This window comes from Chelonoidis abingdonii, chromosome 3, assembly GCF_003597395.2.
Source record: "Chelonoidis abingdonii isolate Lonesome George chromosome 3, CheloAbing_2.0, whole genome shotgun sequence".
Taxonomy (NCBI): domain Eukaryota; kingdom Metazoa; phylum Chordata; order Testudines; family Testudinidae; genus Chelonoidis; species Chelonoidis abingdonii.
This window is the reverse complement of record NC_133771.1, coordinates 124,376,127-124,401,508: the sequence shown is the minus strand read 5'-3', so window position 1 is coordinate 124,401,508 and position 25,382 is coordinate 124,376,127. Positions and strand designations below refer to the sequence as shown.

General features: G+C 42.0%; 1 protein-coding gene across 1 annotated transcript in view; it reads right to left on the bottom strand.

Moving 5' to 3' along the window:
• Positions 1-5,334: 5,334 nt before the first annotated feature.
• The window catches only part of SNX9 (sorting nexin 9), a 101,821-nt gene continuing 81,773 nt past the window's right edge, over positions 5,335-25,382 (bottom strand). Inside the window, exons 14-18 of the mRNA XM_032778349.2 lie at positions 21,743-21,819; positions 19,604-19,693; positions 17,666-17,780; positions 15,053-15,144; positions 5,335-7,230 (exon numbers count right to left, since the gene is read on the bottom strand). Coding sequence (XP_032634240.1) covers positions 7,183-7,230; positions 15,053-15,144; positions 17,666-17,780; positions 19,604-19,693; positions 21,743-21,819 — 422 coding nt within the window. The 3' untranslated portion in view covers positions 5,335-7,182. The remainder of the gene's footprint in view (positions 7,231-15,052; positions 15,145-17,665; positions 17,781-19,603; positions 19,694-21,742; positions 21,820-25,382) is intronic.

Genomic DNA, 25,382 nt, shown 5'->3' with positions numbered 1-25,382 from the left:
AGAGGGGGAAGGGAAGTGGGTTTTTCCCTTTGTGGTAAGACTCAGGGCTTCTGAATCTTGGGGTTCCCCAGGGAAGGGTTTGGGGAGACCAGAGGGAGCCAAAACCCTGGAATTTTTGGATGGTGGCAGCGAGATCAAATCTGAACTGGTAATTAAGCTTAGAGGGGTTCATGCTAGCTTCTCAGGTTATGAATGCTAAGGTTCAAATCTGAGTAGAAAGCTACGACAGTAGCTTCAATTGCTCCTTTTAATATGAAATAGATAATATTAATCTGCATTTAATTTCAGCTGTCGTATTGTTGCTTATGTGGCCAATCCTTGACGCACTATTAGTAACCTTTTTCTGTGCTGAAAATTGGCCATTGACTGTCCCATCCCTTTCCTTTATAAAACAGTTTTTAATCTATGGAGTGGAACTCAAACCATAGTTACTAAGTTTGCTTGAGCCTCTTGTTAGGGAAGTTGTTACTTAAAACCCTTGGAAAGTGTAAATAAATTCTCTTTTAATAATCTTTTTCAAAGAATTCAGAATGAGAGAGAAGCATGATTGACCCATGCACAATCCATATTAGTATGAACATATTGTACACATTTTGGTACTTTGTCTTTTAAGGAGTCTCACAAGTATTGATCCTGGTTTTGGGGGGACAAAACTTACTGATCTGTAATTCCTATGGTCACCTTCCATGTCTTTTTAAAACATGGATGCAATGATGGTGATCCTCCTCTCTTCGTATAGCATAGCTGTGTAAATAATAAATTGTGCGCATCTTTGGTAGGAGTTCAGTGACTTCTTCCTTTAGCCCTTTCAGAACTTTGGAACAAATACCATCTGGTCTGGTGATTTATTATAATTCACTTGAAAGGGCCCAAAAACTAGGGTAAATCAGTTCCATGTGGCAAGGTGAGGCTGATAGATCCTGTCTTCAGAAGCAGTTTCAGGATAGTTAATTTACAGCGTATTCCCTGTCCTTATTTAGAATAACTATAATCCATTTAATACAGACAAGATTTTACTGATAAAATTACATGTTCACTAATTACAGAGAAACCAGTACCAAAGACAGCCCTTGTTGAGCAACCTTTAGCTGAAGAAGCAGCCCCAAGCATGCTGAGAACATTTATTGGATTTATAGATTTTTAAAGCCAAAAGTTGCCATTATGATCATCTAGTCTGATCTCCTGCATAACACAGGCCAGAGAACTGTACCTGTTGATTCCCTGTAACTTGTGGTTCAGCCAGAGCTTAGAAAGTCCTACTCCACTTTGATAAAGGGCCACCCTAATGAAATAGCAGATGTGTGTCAGTCTCTTAAGTGGTCTCCCAAGCCTGGTTTCACTATGTTCAGGAAAGAAGCCCAAGACAAAACATGAGAACCTAAAGTTGTTTCTAATTCCATATTTAGAGGCCTAAATAAGTGACTTCTGTCATGAAGTGTGAGCACCCTCTAGCACTTGTTGACATCAAAGCTCCTATTGAAAAATATATATCTTAGACTAAGCCATGTTTTTTGGTGCCACTTTGTACTTTAACATTGTGGGGAAGAAGTGGGGGTGAGAGAATAAAAGATGGGGAGAAGTCTTAGTTCTTCATGAATGCAGAGTACATTCATTCTCAAATCCCTTCTGAGAATTGAATCCATCTAATCAAAGTGCAATGCTCCAATATCACAGTGTATGGCACTTGGAGAGGGGTGGCCAATCTGAGCCTGAGAAGGAGCCACAATTTAACACTGTACACTGCCAAATAGCCACAGTAATATGTCAGTAGCCCCAGCCATCAGCTCCCCCACTGTGTTCCCAGCACCTCCCACCCACTAGCAGCCCCCTGATCAGTGCCTCCCTCCCCACACCTACTGATCAGCTGTTTGATGTCATGCAGGAGGCTCTGGGGGGAGAAATGAGGACACAACAGGCTCAGTGGAGGGGGTAGGAAGGGGTGGAGTGGGGGAAGGGCCTGTGGCAGAGCCAGGGGTTGAGCAGTGAGCACTCCCTGGCACACTGGAAAGTTGGAACCTGTGGCTTCAGCCCCGGAGTCGGTGCCTATACAAGGAGCCGCATGTGGCTCTGGAGACACAGATTGGCCACCCCTACACTAGGAGAACCCAGTGTTTTAGCTTTTAAAATTTCCTCTGCAGTCTTCAGACGGTTTCCATGCAACCTCACTCTTTCTAATTCCTGTGGCTTCACTCCATTGAGCTGCTACATCTCTCATTTGAGAAATGGTGTCTCCTGGTCCAATACTGTTTGGTACCTTTCACTCACCCAGTTGGTGCTCCACATGAGGTAGAGATAAAGCTGGGATCATAGACTGTTTCAAAGCCGTATTGGCATCACTCCCAGAACATGAGAAGAAAACAAAGGGGGCGGGGGGAAGACCAGGGGGATGGGATGATGAGCCAAAGGAGACTGAAAACCAGAGGGAGGTGAAGAAGAGAAGAGTGTAAATCTAGGAAGAGGCCAGAGAAGAGAACACGAAAAATGCGGCTGGTTTTAAAATACAGTGCAGATATTGCCTAGATAGCAGTGTGAGAGGTGCATTAAAATGGCAGTGGACAAAGATAATAGCCAACAGTGAGAGTTTAGCATCTCCCCCCCCCCCCCATATGTCTAGTTAAATAAAAGCAGAGTGAGGGAGAGGTTAGCTAAAAGAAATAGCCTTGCAGCAAGAGACTGGCAAAGAGGCAGGGGACAAGTGTTGGGCATCATTTTACAGATAAAATTGACCCCTCATCAACTGTGCTACCCTTCCTTATACTGAGTAGCACCTAATGCTACAAGTAGCACCACTGAAGTCAGCGAGAATAACACTTCCTTGCAAAGTAGTATGCTACTTTGTGTGAGTAAGTGCGTGCAGCAGAGGCAGCAATGAGTGCTTTAGGGTCAAATCACTTGCCACTTGAAAAGTCTGATCTAACTCCAATTCTGGATTGCTCTCTGCAAGGCCTGCCAGGTTTTCACAGAATGTCAGCATGTTTTTCATAATCCCAGTTCTGTCTTTAGTCACAAATTGTTAAAAACCCTCATCTAGCACAGCTGTAGCACTCTAACACTCCATATTGCAACATCAACCCCAGCAGCATAAATGAGACAGGAACTTGGATGGACAGCCAGTCACCTGGGACTAAAAAGTGCCTTTCTACTATTTCAGTCTTCTGGATGCACAACCTCAACCCTCCCCGAAAGCCCCTTTTCATCTCAATGAATTGTCATCCCATTTGCTTTCAGCACCAGCTTTCTAAGTCATAAGCTGGTTACAACTGTCTTTAGCTTTATTAGCTTTAGTGGGATTACTCCTGATTTACAGCAGTATAGAGTTAGAGCTAAAGCCTTTATTTGTATTGGCCATTTAGTTTCAAGTACAGCAGTTCCTTGATAGTGCAGATGGTCTCTCTTGTGACTGTGAAGTTTACTCATCTGGGGATTTGTTTACATTTTGGAATGGCTGCATAAATGGTCATGCTGCTTTCTCTGTCAGAGCTAAGAGTATGTTTATAATCAGCATCTAGAAAGGAAATAGCAATAACTGTCTTCCTGGGTAAAGTTCATCTCCTGCTAAATAAGAAACACATTCTTAGTTACTGTGGAAGTAGTTCATTTCCATCTCTTTTGGTTTGTACATCTAGACATGGAAACAGGGCAAAGTAAGTGACTATCAGGTCTTGCCCACGGAGGTCAGTGCTCACACAAGATGATTCTTTGGTGCTGTAGAAAGCAGTGATGATTCAGCAGTGCACACCTTTGCCTGAGTCAGTGCTGAACTAGTCCCCTAGAATGGCATTTAGGGGGTTCTCTGTATTACACCTCACCAAAGAATAGCACTTGCAGCCAAGGTCTTTTTGGTGTCCTAGCCATATTCCACTTCTAGTAACTATGGTAGGCTCTTCTAATCTAGAGTCCTAGCCCCTTTCATTTGCCATTGTGCAGCACAAAAATTTTTCCTTCTCTCTCTTGAAGAGTCTGCATGGCTCAGTGGAGTCTACCCTGGAAAACAATAGTTTTAAAAGGTGTCTAGGACTAAGTCCCTGCAGCTTCAATTGCTTATGGTGAAATTCTTCACATCCTGTATCCAGCTGTTGTGCACTGTTAAACAACTGGCATGTTCTACTTCCTGGATTACTGCATTTTGATGATGGAGGAGGTGATCCTTGCCCAGTCCTTATTTCCCTTAAAACTGTTAATAGGTTACTTAAGTACTGGGTTGCTCTATGACAGGTGGGGAAGAAGTTCACATCAACAGTATTTTTTTTTGCAATGACATGACAATTCTAAAGGAGATAAAAATTATGCAGCTACTGTTCTCCAAGGAACCATTTGTGCATTTATGTTCTTGTTTCTGCTATAATAGTAATTGGAGAATGAGTAGTCTATCACTGCACAGGATAGCATTTGTTAACCAACCTGGCCTTAAATCTAACTCCTAAAAGGGGCTAAATGTTTTAGAAAGTGGCTTCAAAATTTGACACACATGGAGCTGTCAGTGTTTGATAGGACATTTATTAAATATAGGAAAACAATATGCCAAGAAATGAATTTCCAAGGCATTTTGGAACTTGTGGGTATCATTCAGCCTCATCCTACTACATAAAATGTGCAATGATTGCACAGCAATGTACTCTTCTCATTTTATTGCTAGGTGGGAGTGGTGAGTGTCAGTGTTACAGCTAGGGAAGTCTTGCATGGGTGTGCTCTCCAAATCCTGCTGCTAACAGAATGATCCTCTCACTTCCTCTAACTAATTAAGCCAAGAACCTACCAACATTTTTATTCCATAGACTACTTTCTTCTCATGGACTCACCTTTCTCTAGCAATACCAAGGTACTTCTTGGTTGTTTTTTAACTCACAGGCAGCAGAATTGAGCAGTACAGTATTTGCCTTCTCTCCTACATTCTTTATGGAAGTGAAGATGCTTTTTCATTCCTCTGCTGGCTAGGTTGCATAACCTGATGAAGCAAAGCAATGTAGGACACATTTGCACCTCACATTACATCTTCAAATTAAGAAGCTGTATGATCTTCTCAAGAAAACATATAGTTTTATGGGTATACATAAATATATTAATCTACAGAAGTTATTTTCTAAAACAAACAACCAAATCTGTTTGTTTTAAAAAGTTTTATATGTCTGATATGGGTGCTACAGACAGAGCTTGCCCACACTGAAAATGCACACCTTATGCTGAGATTCCCAAACCACATCCAGTAAAAGATTCAAAACCTGCAACTTAGTGCATCAGGGTCAGCTCAAAGCTTGGTAAAAAGACATCCTCCCAGCTAAGAACCAGATACAAAGAACTTTCATCACTGCAAAATATACAAAGGCTGGAAAAATGTTTCTTTGAAAAGGTGCTTTCAGAATTTACTGTACACGTAACAATTTATTTTATAAGTTGCTTCTACATGCAGGAAAGATCTTACATTTGGTGTAAAACATTTATACACATTCTTTACAATTTGTACATATATTGAAATGGCTCTATGGAATTTGGAAGAAAACTAAATTGAGGGAAAACAAAGTTTTTATAAAATATGAACAAAACCCATGCCACTAAAGAGCATCTGGACTCAGGCTTAGTGATTTGTTTGCTTCATGTCGTTCAGACAGATCCAGATTTTTCTTTTATTGTAAAAATATTTCACAAAAATGACAGTAATACAAACAGAGTAAGGCAACAATAGAACCAACAGAATGTACCCGTCACTTAACATGGCTTTGTGGGTAAAATAAATTATTCCTTAAGTTGTTTATATTTGAGGGAAGATTTTTAGCAAAAGCTGCAGTTTGGCATCCTGGCTTGCTTGTGGCATTAAGTGAAATACTGGATGGTAACTATATATAAGTTTGCCTAAAGTCTAGTCGTTTAGTGGCACTTCACTAAGAAAGACAATAACTGTGCCATTCATGTGCTGTGAACACCATACCTCATTTACAACTATAATATTTTAATAACTTATCTGGATTTTATTCAACACCTCAGAGGTCACACTTCAGTTTGCACTAGAAAGTCCACACCTCCCCCTCACACACCTTTTTTTAGTGGCTGTGGATTTTTTTTTTTTTTTTTTAAAGCTAAATGGGAGCCAGTAGCACATTGCGCTACTATGTGAAAACCTGAGTTGCGTAGTAATCTGGGAACTCCTGTCACTTGGGGTCAAAAGTGACTGGAAGTGTCATCTCTGCAGATACTCTGACTTCTTTAGGGGAAATGGGAGGATGATGGCCAGGACACAGCACTGAGAACCCTATTAGAGGTAGCCCATGGCTGCATAATTTAATGTGGTCAGACTGCTGGTGTGAAAGAATATTTTTCCAGATTCCTGGAATGGCTCTTTCCTTGGTTAATGTCTCTTCTTTGCACAGTGCATGGCCAGGAAGGGAGGGAGAGCCCAACACACACACAAGCTCTAAAGCTTTGTTCCACAAGAACGGAATATTAAGTAATTATGGAAAAAAGTGAACAATTTGCCAGCCAGCATGTTATGGAAACTGTGTGCTGGAAGTACAGGTTGGAAAGCACAACCATATAGAGCAAAATGGTCACCAAACAAAACAATTAAGAGTTTATCTTGAGTGTGCAACTGAAACATACACAAACTTTATATAACTGCTGAAAAGAATTCCAACAAAAGGCTGAATGGTATATAAGGAAAATAAAAAAAATATAAAAACCATCTTTTTCTGGCTTATTCACTTTTTTTAAATGAAAAAATACCTCGTCATCTGACACTAGTTAAGAGTAAACTGGAAGAATTTATGACAAAACCATGAATCTGTTTGTAAGCCATGGCAACGCAGAATAGTTTGACAATTTCAATCCCTACAACTGAAAGCACTTTCCAGCAAGAGACAGCTTTTGTTTAAAAGATAGATATGGAGGGAGAGTGTTCAACATAAATATATACCTAAATAACTGGTGCATTTAGGCAGAAGTAGTAAACATCAAATTATTGTCACTCTTTTTGCAATTCAGATTTTTTTTTTTCTGGATGGCAAAGACTAAGGCGGATAAAAGTAAACATCTTAAATTATTTTAACTTTTTTGCAATTCAGATTTTTTTCCTTTTGGTGTGGTGTTTTTTGGTTTCTTGGATGACAAAGACTAACAAACTTTTTAGTCGCATTGCCCCCACATCAGAAAAGCACTTCGGAGTTGTTCTTCATTATCCATCCCAGTTTATTTCTACATCACTGGAAAGCGGCCAAGTGCCTGCCTCAGCTTTTGTGCAATCTGGAACAAACCAAACAAATAGAATACAGGAATAGCATGACTACTTTACATATTTAAATTACATAGCTTTCCTGCTCATCTTAGAGCTCTCTGCCAAGAAAATGTCAGTTGATTCATTCCTTGAATATTAAACGTTCAGCTCAGGAAAACAGTATTAGCAGATGCAGTGCTTTCCTACCCCAATTAATGATTCTGTGTATTTAGTGTTCATGAAAGATATTGGATTGACAGATCCCCATACCTCTAGTTATTGACAGAACACACACCCAATATGGGTAGTGCCAGCGCAAGGTTCCTACACTGTTGTACTGATGTGCCTCAGCCCTGACCTGGAGGGACACTTCAGTGGCAAGAGGTTTGGTAATTCTTAAGGCCCATTCGGTGCTTTTCTGCAGAGACCCCATAGTTGCCAATTAGTGCAAATTGATGTGATGCTTTTTGTGACATGTCCAGTAGCAACTGCAGTGAGACCATTCATTAGACTGAAGATCCACCCAATAGCAACAACCATTTCTGCTCACTCAGGGGCAAAAGGTTTCATATTCCATTACCAATCCTTTAAGCTGTTTAGTTCCCCTCTCAAGATTCTTTTAGAACTAAAATTAATTTTTTAGACTCTTAAGTGGCTTTAACCACAAATATTCTGGTACAAATTCAGAGGGGCAACTGAGCATAGGAGTGTCAGTTCAAAACTTACAACTTCTCATGACACTCCCCCCAAGGTGTATGTTACACCAAATAAAACCCACTCAAGGTACCAGTAACACACTGAGGAACTGAAAGAAGTGGAGAAAGAGTGGCAAGAAAAGGGAGTTAAGAGTGCGTAAATTAGAGTAAGCTTACTTATACTTTAAGCCGCCACATCTTCTGGCTCCTCAAAATGTAAATTACATCATTTTGAAACCACGTACCAATATGCAAGTCTGAAGAAGGTCTAGGAGTCTGAGACTAAGGAAAAAAGGCTAGTGGAGACTAAGCATAGTATAACTCTCCTTCAGCTACTTAAAGTTATACAGCTACTGGGAACCAAAGTAAAGTAGTAGTATTTCCTTTCTTCTACTTTCCCATGTTGTTGGCATGTCATTTTCCTTTCCGGTGTAGAAGGCAAAACACACACGGACAACCAGGAAAGAACTTTTCTGGAAATCCCCTAAAATCCAACTCTATACTGTGGTGCTAGTGTTTTCTTAAGTCCTTTGTATGGGCTAAAATCATAAACTTATTCCACATACAATATCCCAACATACTATCCCTCACTGTTGATTTGTGGGGAGATGAGACTCCTACCACTTCCTGTTTACAGATATTTGGATCTATGCCTTGGCCTCAGATGTACTTTGAGACACTGACTGTCACTTGCACTGATTTGCACACACTTATTTTTAAAATTTAAATTAGAGAGAATTTTCATTTTGATGGGTGTGACGCTGGCAGACCAGGTTCCAGCTCATGCCAATGCCTGTAGGCCTCACTGAAATGACAAATGCAAAGCCAGAAACCAGTCTTGCTCACCGGTGTGTTAGTGTTAAAATATGTATTAGATTTATAAGAATGGAATCATAGAATATCAGGGTTGGAAGGGTCCTCAGGAGGGCTTTGAGTCCATCTCCCTGCTCAAAGCAGGACCAATCCCCGACAAATTTTTGCCTCAGATCCCTAAGTGGCCCCCTCAAGGATTGAACTCACAACTCTGGGTTTAGCAGACCAATGCTCAAATCACTGAGCTATCCCTCCCCCCATTTAGTGTTTATACTTTAATACATGCAGCATCCTACAATCATTTCATAATCTTATAACATGCAGTACAGATGTTATAAGGTTATATAAGTGTTTGCATTGTAATGCTCTGTAATTGTGTAAGTCATCAAACGGCAATATAGAAACAGAAGGTGTTGGTCCTGCCCACCAAGGTGGCCCACTGCAACCAAATCAGCTATTGTGAAACCTCAAAGAACAAAGACTTTGTTGATTGCCTCCCCCTACACACACCCATGAAGAGAGGTGTAGGGGGACTCATCCTATCAGTTTGAATTCTGAAGGAAGAGAGTAAATATTACTCCTGGGGGAAATCAGACGCCACTGTGCAATGCAGAATTTTGCAGAAATTAATGTTTTTTGCACATAATTTCCTTTCTCCCACAGAAATTGACTGCAGCGCTGCTGGCCGCCACTAGGGGCTTCTGGACCCAGCAGAGCCCAACTCACGCATAGAAGACACTGCGGGGAGGAGCAGGGAGGGGCTGGAGGGTTCCTGGCAACTGCAGTTCCCAACATGCCCTGAGGGAAGGAGACAGTGGTGTGCAGGAAACTCCACACAAGCACAGGATCCAGAAGCAGGCTGTTTCCTCTTCTGGATCCCTGGGTGGTAGCGGGATGGGTATGTAGGGTGAGGGGGACATGGCTGGGCTCTGGGAGGGAGGGGGATGGGTATCTGGGGTGGGGTGAGGGGCACAGCTGAGCCCTGGGCTGGGGAGGGCCCTGTGGCTGGGTTCTGAAAGGGAGGTGGAGACTGTCTGCTCCAAACCATAACAGTGCATTCTTTCTTCAGTATTTGGACAATTGTCGTTTGCTAAGGCAGCGATGCAACTTTGTTTAAATTAAAAAAAAAAAAAAAAAATCATTTCACCCATTAAAGCAGGTGTGCACAACCCGTAAAGCGACGAGGGCCCCATTACTCCAAAGAAAACAGCTGAGGGCCGAACCCCCCCCCGGCACCGTGGAAACACCCTCCCCCAGGACCTCCCGGCCCCGCAGAAACACCCTGCCCCAGCACCACCCAGCCCTGCAGAAACACACCCTCCTTCCCCAGCGCCACCCCACCAAAACAGCTGTGGATCAAAAAGGAAGGTTGGGGGTGGGGAGGTGATACTTAATTTTAAATCAACCAGGGGCTCCCAGCTGAAGAGGTGGCTGGGAGCCCTCAGGGGCAAATTAAAGGGCCCAGGGCTCCGGTGGCTGGGGGAACCCAGAACTTTGCGGGGCTCAGGCAGGGATTTAAAGGGCCCAGAGCTCCTGCTGCTGAAGGGAGCCCAAGCCCTTTAAATCCCAGCCCCAGCCCACCCGCTGGACCTGCAGCCAGGATTCAAAGGGCTTGGGGCTGCCCGTGGCAGCGGGGAGCCCTGAGCCCTTTAAATCCCGGCCGCGGCCAAAAATCTCTGCAGGCAGCCCAGAGCCCTTTGATTCCCGACCGCGACTGAGATTTAAAGGGCTCTGGGCTCCCCACCGCTGCGGGCAGCCCAGAGTCTTTTGAATCCTGGCCGTGGGCCACACAGTGAGCCTCCACAGGCCATATGTTGTGCAGGCCTGCGTTAAAGCGTAACTCCTTAAGCTAAGAAGGTCTTGAGCTCCTGCCAGCAAATGTGGATGCAATTTACATTAGTATTTGGTGGATGAGAATTCTTGAACTAATATCAAAAAGGGGGACGTATGCATAAACCCATGTATGCTTGGATTTAACAAAATGGCTAGATGTGATCTGTCATTCGCACTGGGTGGTTTTTCCAGACACATGCAACCGTAATGTCTGGACAATAATTTTAATCTGTTAGGTGTTTCTAAAGGGGGTCACTTAGCTGCCAGTTACTATTTTACTCAAGAACATACTATTACTGCATTTTCTCTTGTGTTAGTCATAGTATTAAGAGTTGGGCTGGCCACTTGCCATAGGACCCAATTCTCATTTACGCTAAAGCTATTTTACACCAGCCTGGCAGTGTAAGGGGGAGGAGGGAAGGGGCTTAATTTGCAGTTTTGGCCACATTCACCTTGGAGAGAGCAGGGGTAATGCTAATTGCACATACCCCTGAGCCTGCTGGGCAGCTGCACCAGAATGTGTGAAGTCACCTTGCTGGCAGATAGGGGTCATTATCACCACCCTTCTCTGTGTGATTCTGTCAAGAGACAGCTGTAAAATCTGGTCTGGCAGAGGCTGATTCAATACATCTCTTGGCTAGGCCAGCTCCATCCACTTTGTAAAGAAACACTGACCAGCTCTGGGTACTCTTGTAGAGCAGAGATTACAGTAAATATGCATTTATGCCCGTATTTGTCAGAAAACTTTCCAATTCTTAGCACCCACAGCCAAAGTTCTGCCAACAGAACTCAACGAGTGATTCTGGTGCTTTATCTTGCGGTTCTGGTTAAGTTCATTAGGATCCTTACTTATATTGTCCTTTTTGTGCATACACCATAAATTTCTGTTTTGTTCACTTTATGCTTTCAACTTTGATTTCTTTTTCGGAACATTAAATTGTTTTCTTGTCTTTTCTATTATATTCTGGTAGCACTACCTCTTAAAGTTGCCCAGCACTATAAGACCCTGTTTTTCAGTTGTATGCCAAACTTTAACCATTTGGTCTGAAATTTTCCAGGCTGCGTTTCTGTCTCAGGCTGAATCTTTGTGAAAATTTCAGTGAAAATAGTTTAGCGATTTCTGAGAATGAGCCTTCGTAAAAATACATTGTTATGCACATGTTAAAAAAATTCTAGTAATCATTTTTTTAAGAGCTCATACTTCGGAGCACAGACTTAAAATTAGGCAGCATTTGGTCTTTTGTATCAGGAATGAGCCTTTTGCTGTCACCAGGAAAATCCAATCAAATTTGATCAAACTTTGAAAAAAGTTGCAGTTCATACATGCCCATTAGACATGTAAAAGTTTAACAGCTAAACTCTCTGAAGATTCAGTCCTCAAGGAGTATGTTCAACCCCCTCCTATCTCCTGGTGCCCCCGGACTCTGCATGAACCATCCTCACAGGACAACTGAGCATGCTCCAGCCATCAGGGCAAAACCTGCAATAGCTGCTCTGGCCCAGACACCAGAACAGAGCAGGGAGCCTGTCTCCTGTGCTTCCAATGATGCTCCTGCTGGCACCCAGACACCATGGAGGAGGAAGTGGTCCAATACGAATACAGAGGGGACAAAAGCTGAACTATGGGGAGGGAAAGTAGGACAGTAATAGTTTAGGACAAAAAGTCTGGGAAAACTGGGCTGGAGGGGAGGAGAAAAACTCTGACTGGGGGATGGGAAGAGACTGGGAGATGCTGTGGAAATCATGAGGGGCAAAGCCAGGAACCAGTTGGCAGTGGGTGGGGGAGTGGTCTCTAAAATCAGATTAGGAGATAGGGGAGATTGAGACTGTAAACCAATAGGCAGAGGAGGGGCAGAGGAAAAGGAAGAGAGATTTGACAAGCAGATGGGGTGCAGCTGGGAGTGGCTGGAGAAAGAGACTCAAGTGAGGGAAATGGACAGTAGGGAGAAAACAGATTTGACGAGGAGCCTGGGCAGGAGACTGAGTGGGACTGGGAGCTGGGAGAGGGTGAGGGCAAAGATTGGATGAGGGAATTGGGGCAGGAGAAAGGAACTGGGGACTGTCTGGGCATGGAGACTGGGACTAGGACAAGCAGACTGGGAAAATGGGCCTGGAACAAGACGCCTGAAGAATGGAGACTGGGACAAGGAGCCAGAGGTGTAGAACAGGCAGAAGTGTGTTCCCACTAAAACACACTCCCTTTCAAAGCCTGAAGAGAAACCCAGGTTTCTTGAGTCTAACCATTTTCTGCTGTCGGCAAATATCCATGAAATCTACTGGCAAAGTGTCTCTCTCATCATCTTTTAGTGCTGGTTCCCAGAGAAAATGACAAATTTATTATTGCTATTAGCTACTCCATTAGTTCAAGTGGCAACAGTCTATGCTGTGAATATAAAAGGCTACTATTCTACTGATGCCACATGATGAAATTTCTGTTTTATCAGTTTGCATTTAGAAAAACCCTAATAAATGATGCACAAAGACTACTACATTAAAGAAACCATCAAGTTTGCTAAGTGAAGCACTCAAAAGTTAGGAAAAGCCAGAATTAAGGTTGCCTATGCAAACTTAACAAGACCTTTTGTGCATATGCATCATTGTACAGTCTTTGATTACATGATCACATACTAGTTTTTCCACAAGACTGCCTCATTCAGTGCACTGGATGGATGGTGATGGTGCTCACTGAATGAGTAACTATTCAATATTTTGGTTTTTTCCTTGTTGGTCAGTGTATGTTTCTAGGCCTTATTTACTCCACACTAGTCAAGCACTAATTAATCTATTTTCACAATGTCTCTGTTTGATAAGTGAGAGGGATATTATTTCCATTTACAGACAGAAAGATGAGACAGAGATGAAGATAAAAAGTAGCCACTAATTTTAGGTACTCTATTTGAGATGCCTTGGACTTGATTTTTCAGAGTAGTTAGCATTATATAGCCCTTTATACATTGAAAGCATAGCTCCCAATGACTTCAGCTGAGCACCATAGAAAGGTCAATGAGGCAAGTAATAAGTCTGTTTTCACAGCAGGGTTTGAAGAGCGTGCAGTAAATAAGGCATGTGGCCCCATACTGAACAATGAGGAGAAAACAAAATTTATTCCTGAGGGAATTCTGCACCAAAAAATTAAATAATATTCTGCACACAGTATTTTACAATTCTAAAAATAATTCTGTATATTTGTCAAAATAACAATATAATCACACCATTTTCAATTATTTGCTGACAAATATTTTGAAATAAATTACCAACAAAACTGAAAATGGTGTGATTATATTGTTATTTTGACAAATAAAATACGCAGAGCTTTGCAGAATTTAAATTTTAAAATTTTTGCAGTGCAGAATTCCCTCAAGAATACTAAGGTTCAGTGTGATATAATCGGGGTGTGGGCAGCTCAGTGGAGGAAAGGGGGGTCTGGGTACAGAGGTAATCTTGGTACACAGGCTCAGTGCGGGGTTCTGGGTGCAGGGAGAATGAGACTCTGCAAGGGGGTGAGGTGAAGGTGATTAGGGCTCAGTGCGGGGGGATGGGCTTAGTGGGGTGGGGGTTTAGGGTGCAGCTAATTGGGGCTCAGTAGGGCAGGGGTCTGGAGGGCTGAGGCTCAGTGGGGTGGGGACTTTGTGGGCTTGGTGGGGAAGTTCTGGGTGCAGGGGGCTCCTGATATGGAGGGAGCTGAGGGGGGCTGTTTCTGGGTGCACAAGTGGGGGGAGGGGTCACTGTATAGGGAGCTGCTCCCTCCCCCAGCATCCTTCCCCTGAGCCTCACACCCCCACACCCCCCCGCCGCCCCCAGGCACCACACAGTGCAAAGCTTCCAGCAGCCAGGGGAAGTTTCTGGGGCTTGATCTGACCCAGCTCTGATTGCTCCATGCAGGGAAGGGGGAGGCGCAACTCCCCCTCCTCCCACCCTCCCAGCTGGGACTAACATCCCTGGGTGGCCAGGGCATCACCAAACTTCCCCACCCCCCCAGTGATTTACCTCTCCCCCCAGCTGCTTGAACAGACCCATCTGAGCTGCTGAGAGGAGTAAGCAAGCACTGGTGCAGTTTCTCTTTGCTTCCCCACAGAAATCATTTCCTGCAAGGAAGCAAAGGGATTCTGCAGGGGGAGCATTTTTCTGCTGTGTTGCAGTTGCACAGAATTTCCCCAGGAGTAAAAATATCAAAGAGCTGTTCATTAATTGAGCATAAGTATTTCCTAACTTCTGACGCTTGACTCAGCAGCTTTAATAATGTTATTTTAAAGAAGTTAATCTGAGTGTAATATAATATACATGAAGTTCCATGTGCTGCAAAGTTTTGTTTTTGGAAGTCTTTACAGAAAATGTTCTTTCAGTTCATCCTTTGTTCCTGTACTTTTTTGTTAAACTAAATGTAAAAATTGCCTTTCAAGCAACTGCTTTCAAAGAGATGTGCACATACAGAATGATTAATACACAGCTAGCATTTCTGACAGATAAAGTAAGTGGCCTCACAGCATGCACTAGAAACGCTGCCGCTTACCGTTTCATAAAACTGTGCCTGCTGTTCCAGGTACAGGCGGATCACGTTATTGTAGTCATAAATCCGGTTACTGTGGAAATGATTCATCTCCGCTGTAATCAAAACACAGGATACAAATTAACTTAGAAGAATGCTCATCAACAAGAGCAGTTTCATTAGTTTTGATTAGTTACTGTGTTAACTAGGAGTGCAGTCGTGTTTTTTTTTTGTTTTGTTTCGTTTTACCAAATTCAATACCAAACCCAGTCAGTGCAATTACTTTGGGAATACTACTACTTTGCACTTTTATATTGTCTTTTCTCCACAGAGCTTACGTTACTTTACAAACAAATTAAGTCACATAACAGGGATTCCTCAGTCACTGAAATGCAGCCACCTTTGGTTTCAAACAGTTAAGGAATAGTACACAGCAACAGAGTTTACTAAATGAAATATGTATCCAGTCTCAAAACTGTAGGCAAAATGGGATTACCTAAACAGGAATTTGGCAAGGACATTGGGGTTAACATCCACATTCTTATAAAAAGTGAAAAGCAGTAATTTTTATTAATTAGCGCAAAGATGGCACTTGTCAGCAGCAGTCACCCAATACTGTATTGAGACATTGGTTCAGTATTGACTCTGAGCAAAGACCATCACTTACTGAGTCCTCAACAACTTGAATTGCACATCTTGGTCTCTCATTCAAATACTGACCCAGCCTGCCTATTTAACTTGCAAGTTCTGATAGAATCACAGAATTTAGAAGTTTGGCTTGTGACTAGGTATGGAAGTAGTTATATAGAACACAATCAATACCTAGCAGATAAGATCTACCCTCAAGAAAGAAATAATGGCCTTCATTGGTTTTATATCCTGATTCAGGAAAGCGCTTGCGCAAACGTTTAATGTTAGGCCCATACTTAAATGCTTGCCTGAATCATGGCCGCAGGGCTGGTGCAACCTATTAGGCGACCCAGAAGGTCGCCTAGGGCACTAGGATTTGGGAGGCGGGGGGGCATTTTCTTTGGCGGCAACCGCAGTGGCAGGATATTTGGCCGCCCCGGTTGCCACCGGCATTTAGGTCGAGGGAGCTGGGGCAGGGTGGGTGCGGGGAGGGCCACCTGCAGCAAGTAAGGGGAGGGGAGCGGCACGCAGGGGAACTCCCCGCCCCAGCTCACCCCTGCTTCGCCTCCTCCCCGAGCACGCTGTCGCTGCTTCACTTCTCCCGCCTCCCAGGCTCGCGGTGCCTAAGCTGATTGGCGTCGCAAGCCTGGGAGGTGGGAGAAGTGAAGCAGTGAAGGTGTGCTCGGGGAGGAGATGGAGTAGGGGTGAGCTAGGGTGGACAGCTGCTGCACGGCTCCCCAGGCCGGGGAGGGGAGCTGCTGCAGGGCTCGGGGAGCAGGTGGAGCAGAGGTGAGCTGGGGTGGGTAGCTGGCACACGGCTCCCCGGAGGGGGAGGGGGCTGCCGCGGGGCGGGAGGGGCGGCAGAAAGAGGGGGAGGGCACAAGGTGGAAGTTTCACCTAGGGCGCAAAACATCCTTGAACAGGCCCTGCATGGCCGTAATGTATCTCCTTCAAACGATAAATGCCTCCCCCCTCCCCCCCGACACACAGTTAAATGTTTTCAAAATCCCTTAGTCTGCTGCAATGAAACAGCATTTTTTAAGGCTAATAAAAACCAGAAATAATTATGGGCAAAAATAGCCACATTTCTGAAGAAAGGAACAGTATGGTCACAAGCAAACCTAAAAAACATATTTATTGTCTTAGAAAATACTAATCTCTTTTGCTGAACAAATATAAAAAATAGCTTGTGTGTAAGACCAGCAAAAGAGGTTTATAGCAGTTCCTGTAATATGCCAATTAGGACCATGATACTAACATTTAGGGATTATAAAGGAATTGCTTGAATCTGAGGGGAAAAAAGAGAAGTCAGTAATTGAGACAGAATTTGGTTCTAACCTCTAATCAAGAGTCAACACGTCCAGGTTCACAAATTAATTTTTTTAAATTAAAATGGTCACATCAAGTCACTTTCTGATTCCATATTCAGTTACAGAAGTAGAATATCATTAAATAAACCCAAACGATTTTATTTGGGGTGGAAAGTTTTCTGAGTACAGCTCTCTCCCATAAAGGACTCCAGCTACTCCTCCTCTTTGAAACTAAAATGTAGTTGCACCAACTCTAAAACTTTGTCTGTAAAAAACAAGTATTTTGGTACTAAGTAAAATACCATTTTCTTTTTATCAGACTCCAATTCTCAACAGCAAATGCAGTTGGTGACATTACCTAGAAGAAAATTCTACTCTCAAACCTAGGAAGGCAACATTGCCTAGTGGCTAGAGCCCTAGACAAACTCAGGAGGCCTGGATCCTACTCCTAGCTCTGCCACTGACCTGCTGATGATGTTGGGCAAGTCACTGTCCCTTTGTGTCTCAGTTTACCCATATGTAAAATAGGAGGATACTGACCTAATTTGTAAAGCTCTGAGATCTATGGATGAAAAGCGCTACATAAGAGCTAGATATTCTTATTCCTAGTGCAGCACAGAATTTCCCTTTAAAATTTTCCTCTTAACTAGTCTTTCAAAGTCTGTAACATTGTCACTGAACTTCAAGTTTGTTTTACCTTGTAATGCATAAGCCATGGTGCTTACACGCTTCACCATGTTCTGCTTATCCTGTGGTGTTATTTTACTGGTTGCAACTAATTTATCGCTTTCCTTCACTTTTTCTATTGCTCCCTGTTAAGACCAAAATGCAGGATGATTAAAACAGCAATCAATTAAAGGTTATCATATTAGCTTAAAACAGGGGTTCTCAAACTGGTGGTCAGGACTTCTCAAGCAGTCACAACGTTATTACATGGGGGGTCGCAAGCTATCAACCTCCACCCAAATCCTGCTTTGCCTCCACCATTTATAATGGTATTAAATATATTTTAAAAAGTGTTTTTAATTTATAGGGGGGAGGGGTGTCGCATTTAGAGGCTTGCTATGTGAAAGGGGTCACCCTTATAAAAGTTTGAGAACCACTGGCTTAAAACAACAACTAGACACAGACCTATAGCATGTGTACAAAATCTGATTTTGCCTTCCAATATTTTCCCCAAAAATGTGTTTAATTTTAGATATCTTTTGATTATGCCAGTAGGAGGGAAATGGCAGAAGACATGAGCACTGATTACAAGCACACTGAAACAGGGTTTGATACACAAAAGTTTACATACATATTTATAAGAGAGGACAACAGGCCAAGCTTCCAAAACATAATGGAGTTCTAGATGTAACATATCTAAACACTTTCAGCTTCCAAATGCTTCTAAGACCTATTCGTCCAAGATTTGTGCAATGTAAACTGCTTTAAGATAATTTAATTCCCAAAAGGAGCCATTTACTATCAGTGACCTAATGACGTTTATGTAGCCTTTGACCTAGGAAGAACAGAGGCTGAGTTTCATAGAACTAAACTTAATGCAAAAAATAAACGTACAGAGAATTGGTTTCAAAAGCACTCTCTTCACACTAAATAAATATTCAGCTGGCATGAAAGAATATCCTTTGAGAAAAGGCTCTCTGTTAGTGAGGGTTCTTACTTTAGGCTTTAACCAACAAAATTTACCTAAAGCCATTTTTCAGAGTTCAGATTTTAAAAATATTTTATGTGCTTTAAAAAATTGTGGGGTGTTTGGATTTTGGGGCTTGGGGTGTCACACAACTGTTCTGGTAGATTCCTCAAATTGTTCTGAAAAGTTAAACAACATAGTATATCAAGACACATTAAGTTGTCAAATTCAGTTTTGCTTGTAGCTTGTCCTATATAAAATGAGAAAGCGTTCTCTCAATTGCAAATTTAAATGGCAGGAAGTTTTTAAAAAAATGTTGTGATAAAAACAAATATTCAGTTTTTCTGAAATGTATGCAAACATTCAAAACTAGAAAACCTATTTGTTACATATATTAATATAATTGTACCACTGATATCCAATTATAAACAGGGTTTAGCAAAATATCTTTTAGTAGGAATATTTAGTCATTTGTGCTTTATCTGTGGGAGAATTAAAGGTGTGCCTGGCAAGTCAGCTGCTTAGAATGAGCCCTTTTTGGGTGCTCATACAATTTTACATACTGTAATTTTTTTCTGTATCAATATTGGTCTATTCGTTTATCTGATGATCACATTAGCTTCATAAGTTGTATAAAGGTAAAGGATATTATTAGCCTCCACCACTATAAACTACTTTTAAGGTTGAATAAATCCTGATGAAAAGCTAGACATTTCATGAATATTATTGCTAAAAAACAGTAGTTTTAAAAAAGGCCTTTAAAAAAAAATCCCCTCCTCCTCTGAGAATTTCTCATGTGCAACGATTCCATTGCAATCTTCATACAGGTTTCCAGCAATACTGACATATGGGCAAATTGAATATCTGAGTGCAGGACAGGCAAAGTATTGATTTTACACATGCACACCCCTCCCTTTTACTCCTCACTATGCCCCCAAGTTCATATATCCTGTGAACTCCTCTCCCACCCTTCCCCCACCCTCACCCCCCCAAAAAAGTTACCTTGTGAGCTCCTATAATGTCAGGGAAGCAACCGAGAAATCCCTTGTATTCGTGATTAGTTTCCATCAGAAAATGGAGATCTTTCCTTGGCTAATAAAGAGAATTCAGCAATTAAGAAAAATTTATGACACATTAATGTCAGAATTTAATAGAAAGTTACACATATTGAACAAGAGCTGTAAGGCCAAAAAAAAATCCAGCAGCAAAAGGAGAAAAAAAAAGAAGTATAACATGAGAAAAAGATGACTATTTAAAATTCGCTGCCACCCAATGTAAAGATCACTAGTTCTAGATAAAGGCAAGAATTTATGGATTTTGAAAACACTTTTACATGTATTCCAGCTAAACACTGGACATTAAGGTAGTGACGATTGACCCATTATTTTTTAATATAAAAAGATATATCAGGGAACAGAAGTTCAGGGGCCTCAGTGAACATAAAATCAATAGGATAAACACTCAGTGCCACTTTTATAAAGCTTGTGTTCCATATTTTACTTAAATTATTGTAACTAATCTCAAGGTTCCACTGAAGAGTTTTTCCAAACACAGCAGTGACAAAACAAATCATTATGCACAGATACACACCATGCAGATAAATGTACCCAACCAGCTATTACCTTCAAAAAGTTAGTTGTGTTTTTAAAACACCTTCACTTCCCAATGTAACAATGGATCTGAAAATAACTTTGGACTCTGGAGATTATGCATTACATGAATAGTCAACAGGTCCTAATCAAAGCCAAATTTAAGGCCTGAACAGTGAGGCAGGTACAGGATCCGTTTTTTAAAATTAGGGACTCACAAGTTAAACCCAATGAAGTAATGAGACAAAACAATACATATGAGGGGCAGCATGATCTAGATCCAAGGCCACTGTCCATACTAAGAATGTTTTTGAAAAATTTCCTATCATGGTTTAATGGCATTAGTAACAGTGGGGGACCTAGAGTAGATAGCCTGTGTCGACACCAAAAAGTCACATTTACTCAGTTGTGGGGATAATCAATTTGATCTCTTGAAGGCCAAGATGTCTGATCCAAAGGAGATCCTTTTCTAGCACTGTTCTTTCAGCTAACATAGAAAAGAGAAATAATTTATAATGCAAGTTGTTACTCCTGGGGGAATTCTGTGCCAATGGGCAATGCAGAATTTTGCAGAAATTAAGATTGAGTGCACAGAATCTTTCCCCCACAGAAATGGGCTGCAGTGCTAGAGGGTTCCTAGCAGCTGCAGCTCCCAGTATGCCCTGAGGGAAGGAGAGGGTGGCACGCAGGAAACTCTGTGCAAGCCTGGGACCAAGCATCAGGCTCTCTCTCTCCCTCTGGATCCCTGAGTGGGTGGGGGTTGAGTATCTGGGCAAGGAGGGGCCCTGCAGCTGGGCTGGGGGGGGGGGGCGGGGGTGGGGGGGGGACAAACTACGGAGCTGTATATGTGTGTATCTATCTCTCACNGGGAGGAAGGGGGCAGAGAAACAAACTGGATTGTCTTAGGGGTTTCTTTAACTCTCTACTCCTGGGGGGAATTTGTGTCTCTATAACGTTACAGACATACTTGCTGACAGGTATTTTGAATTAAATTACCAAAATAATTGAAACTGGTGTGATTATGTAGTGTTACTTTGACAAATAAAAATTGCAGAATTTTAAAACACTATGTGCAGAATTTTTCATTTTTTTGGCATAGAATGTCCCCAGGAGCAAAGTTATTGAAAAACTTAAATGATAATTTAATCTTGAAAAGTGGTGTGTAAAAATATTGATTTTCTTACAGATGTAAAATGTATTAACTCTGCAAGAAACAGGGCCGGCTCCAGCTTTTTTGCCACCGCAAGCAGCAGTAAAGAGAGAAAAAAAGAAGTGGAGCAATTGAGCTGCCACCAAAGTGTGCTGCTGAAGAGGAAGAGAGGGACTGAAGGACCCGCTGCCGAATTGCTGCAGCAGACCCGGATGTGCCACCCCAATAATGGACGGAGTGCCGCCCCTTTCTATTGGCTGCCCCAGGCACCTGCTTCCTTCACTGGTGCCTGGAACCAGCCCTGGCAAGAAAGTCAGAGCAGAAGGAAAACATGATCAAATCTCATTGTATGTTGTCACGTAATGTGTATTGGATTGATTTGCATTCTATTAGTTTTTATACCTGTTCTGCCACGAGACTAGCAATTTCTTCATATGTTTTTCCTGCTTCTGTTATTGCTTCATTGAGATCAGATTCTCCTAAAAATATATTTCAAATTAAGGTGGAGTAACAAAGTCACAAATACAGTTGCTGAATAAACATAAATGATTTTAAAATCAGGCTAGTCTCGAGTAATGAAAGCCTGTGTGCTGCTGTAGTTATACATTTACAAAAAAATACACAGAAGAGAATGGGAGCAAATATTGTTCAACTCTGGTATACTGGTATCATAAGCGAGGGGATGGCCTTTAAATTACTAACGTGATAAAAAGGCATGTTTACATATTCAGGCATTCAACTTGCACAAATTAAACACAAAGCACCAGGCACTGTAGTTAACATTTTTATTAATAGAACATCTATTTATAAAAACATTTAATTATTGTATTTATAAGGAAGGATAGGGATTGTCAGAGGGTAAAATAAGCCTACTAAAGCAGGGGAAGAACCTGTGAAGACATTTTATTAAAATCAGGAGATTAATTGTAGAGTTTTTGTTTGTTTTTTAAAAAGATGTTTGTGTCTCATAGTTAATATTGAATTCTCTTTGATGATCCAACCGGCAGTATTGCTAATCCCAAGCATTCAAAAAATCATGAGATTTCAAAAAATACATTTTGGGTTATTTCTTCTTTGCCATCTGGTTTCTGAGCCTTTAGGATACACTTCGGTAACATTTTCAAGCTTTGCTCTTCAACCATGAGGACTATAAGAACAACTGCACACTATCCCCTTTTCATTAAAAGGGATCCCAACTATGTACTTTTTTTTTGGCCTGACAATTATTTTTACATTATTATGGATACTAATACATTGAATATGGGTATTTCTCCATTTTCTGAAGATCTTATTTACTAAGGACAGAATCTGTTATTAATAGCAAGGGCTTAATATTTGGCAACTGAAGAGATACACTAGAATAAAATGTTTTTTTTTTTACTAAAAGAACCACTTTGAAATTTAGCAGCTGCTTTTTGTCACCAGTGTGAACTGATCAGTGTTAAGGAGAGGGAGAGATTTACACGAACTGAAGAGAAAGCAGTAAAGTCAGGGTATGTCCTAAAGGAGGAGAGGAAATAAAGGAAGACAGAGTGGCAGTCAGACCCAGTGTGCAGACTGTTTCATCAGCCTGATTTCAGAAACTGAAGAGCTCCCAGATGTGCACTGCTATGAGCTGCGGAACTTAAGTAATATCTGGATTTCTGGACTTTGATAAGAATGGTGTCTGAGAAATGTCTCTCTCCTTCTCCAACTTCTAAAAAATGTTTAGTCATGCCATTTTGTGCCTGCCTGGAGTTTTGAAATAACAATTTTGAAGTTAGATATCTTCACAATAAAAGACTTTCAAGATATGTAATTCAGAGGCGATCCCTTCAGAGGCTTGAACTACAGGGAAAATTTTCAAGGAGCCCAATTTCCTAGTTTCACAATTCCACAGCTGCACAGGGAAATGTTTCTGAACATTAAGACGAGCTGCTATTTAGGCACCTTTCTCCTGGGCTGTATTTGAGACAAAATGGAGCACTAGTTGAACTAGAAAAGGAAGTTAGGATGTTCTGGGTGGTGCTTCTAATGGGGGAGAAAAGGGAGGAGGATCACAAGTAGACTGGCTTTTCAGAACACTTAACATTACCCCTTCCCATCTTAGCAAGAGGGTGTGCGCATCTGTTTTTCTGACTGGATAGCTATAGGGCTGTGATAGGGCATCCCAACCCACCTCTTTATAGGGGAATCAGGGTGTGGAAGATGGCAAGGTACAGGTGGTATCAGAAGGGGTTCCATAGGCTACCACCAGCAGAGGGCATGAGGTCTTGCCTCACCCCCAACCAAGTTGGTTCGCATCATCCTTTCAATGACAGGAAAGTACAAATGCAAGGGAGAAGGAAGTGTTTTTATTCCTTGTGCAAAATTAAGTAAATGTGTGGCAAGTGTGGAGGCCAGCATGGCACTCAGTGATAGACAAAAAGCTCAGTTCAGGGTGAAAACAGGGTGATCCTCAAGTCCAAGGCAGGACCAGGAGGTAGATATGGCAATGTTACAAAAATCCCCATCTTCATTAAATTAGATACACTGGTTTATTCCAACAGGGCAGACAGGGCAGATGTCAATGGGCAGGTTTTTAATCCCTCATTCTGGGAGAGAGTTCACATTTGGGCAAAGAAATTAAGCCAAATCAGGGGCTGGAACATGTGGTTAGGACCAAACACGAACAAGATTTGTAGCTGAAGTTGGTGGTGAAGCATGAGGAGTTCCAATGCCAAATCTTTGGCTGATCCCTTTACAGGTGGGGCCTCATGGGAATACTGTTTTATTCACTCAGGACTGCTTAGTGAACCTTCTATTGTCCTTGGTCTGCTGCTCCTCGTTAAATGCTTTTGTGTGCAAGGTTAAAATAAATGTGACTGGGGTGCTCAACTGGCGAAGGGTGAATTAGGGGTGAATCTGCCTGAGAGCAGAACTAAGACTTTAGTCTGTGAGATTTTCAGATTAAGGGTTGTTATTACTCAGATTAGGCCCTGCCCATGAGCTGTCCATATCACACCCGCCTTTTGAACTGTTTTGTATAATAATGGAATGGGTTGTTATTTGTGCAATGTGTTTACCCCTGGTTTACAATTTGTACAGCTTTCTGTTCACTAGAAGGGATATGGGCCAGGTGAGTGTGTCCAGCTGCAGGGAACCTTTCAGCAGATGGCAGGATGTTTGGGGTTCCCTTTAATCATAAAGGAAAGAGACAAAAGGATCCACATGCAGCAACTGACATATTTAACACAGAATTAGACACAGCACCAGGTGTTTCACACCTCCCTGGGGATAATTAGCAAGCTTATCGGTATTGATTCAGGGAACTAAAAGCTCTAAAAAGCAGCAGACCAGCTAAAAACAGCTGCAGATGATCATAAGGCATCCAAAACTTGACTGCAAAGTGGTAATGCTCAACAGGCCATTCTGTGAAAACCTAGTAGCTGCCCCCTCGGGTGTTAAGCGGCCCTTGTTTGTCACTGTAACAAACAAGATATGAGAGGATGGGTGGGGCAGAGGAAATGGGGGGAGTTCCTGAAGGAGTTCAATATATTGTCATATTAGCCAGCTGACTGGAGATACATAGATACAGTTGGTGTTAACTCAGAGGTTTTACATTATCAAGAGGACTGATGTATTCAAAAGTGGCCTAAGGAGTGGCTTGAAATGGGTGTACACATCATTATGTGCCAGGTAGTAAAGTCTGTGCAGCTAATGCAGAGGTTATGGGCCTGTGTGTTGCACTATTAAATATCTTTTCACCACAAGACAAATTCTTGGTATTGATACTGGTTTTGCCAATGCTCTCCACTTAAGAAGGGCAGATTCTGGTAACTAATGCCGTTTGCCAGTCAAAACTGGTTACCAACACCCTGTTCTTTGTGGAACCATAGCTCCTGGCAGCCTTAAACACTGGAAGAGAACTCCATTGGCTCAAAGACATTCTAGGTTTTCAAGACAGATTTCACGGAGTTCAGAGTTAGGAAAGGCATCCGCCCATGATTGGCCCATTGCCAAAAGCTCCTGGTGGCAAGATATGTGGTGTGATTAGCACACCACAGGTTGGCAGCATTCACCA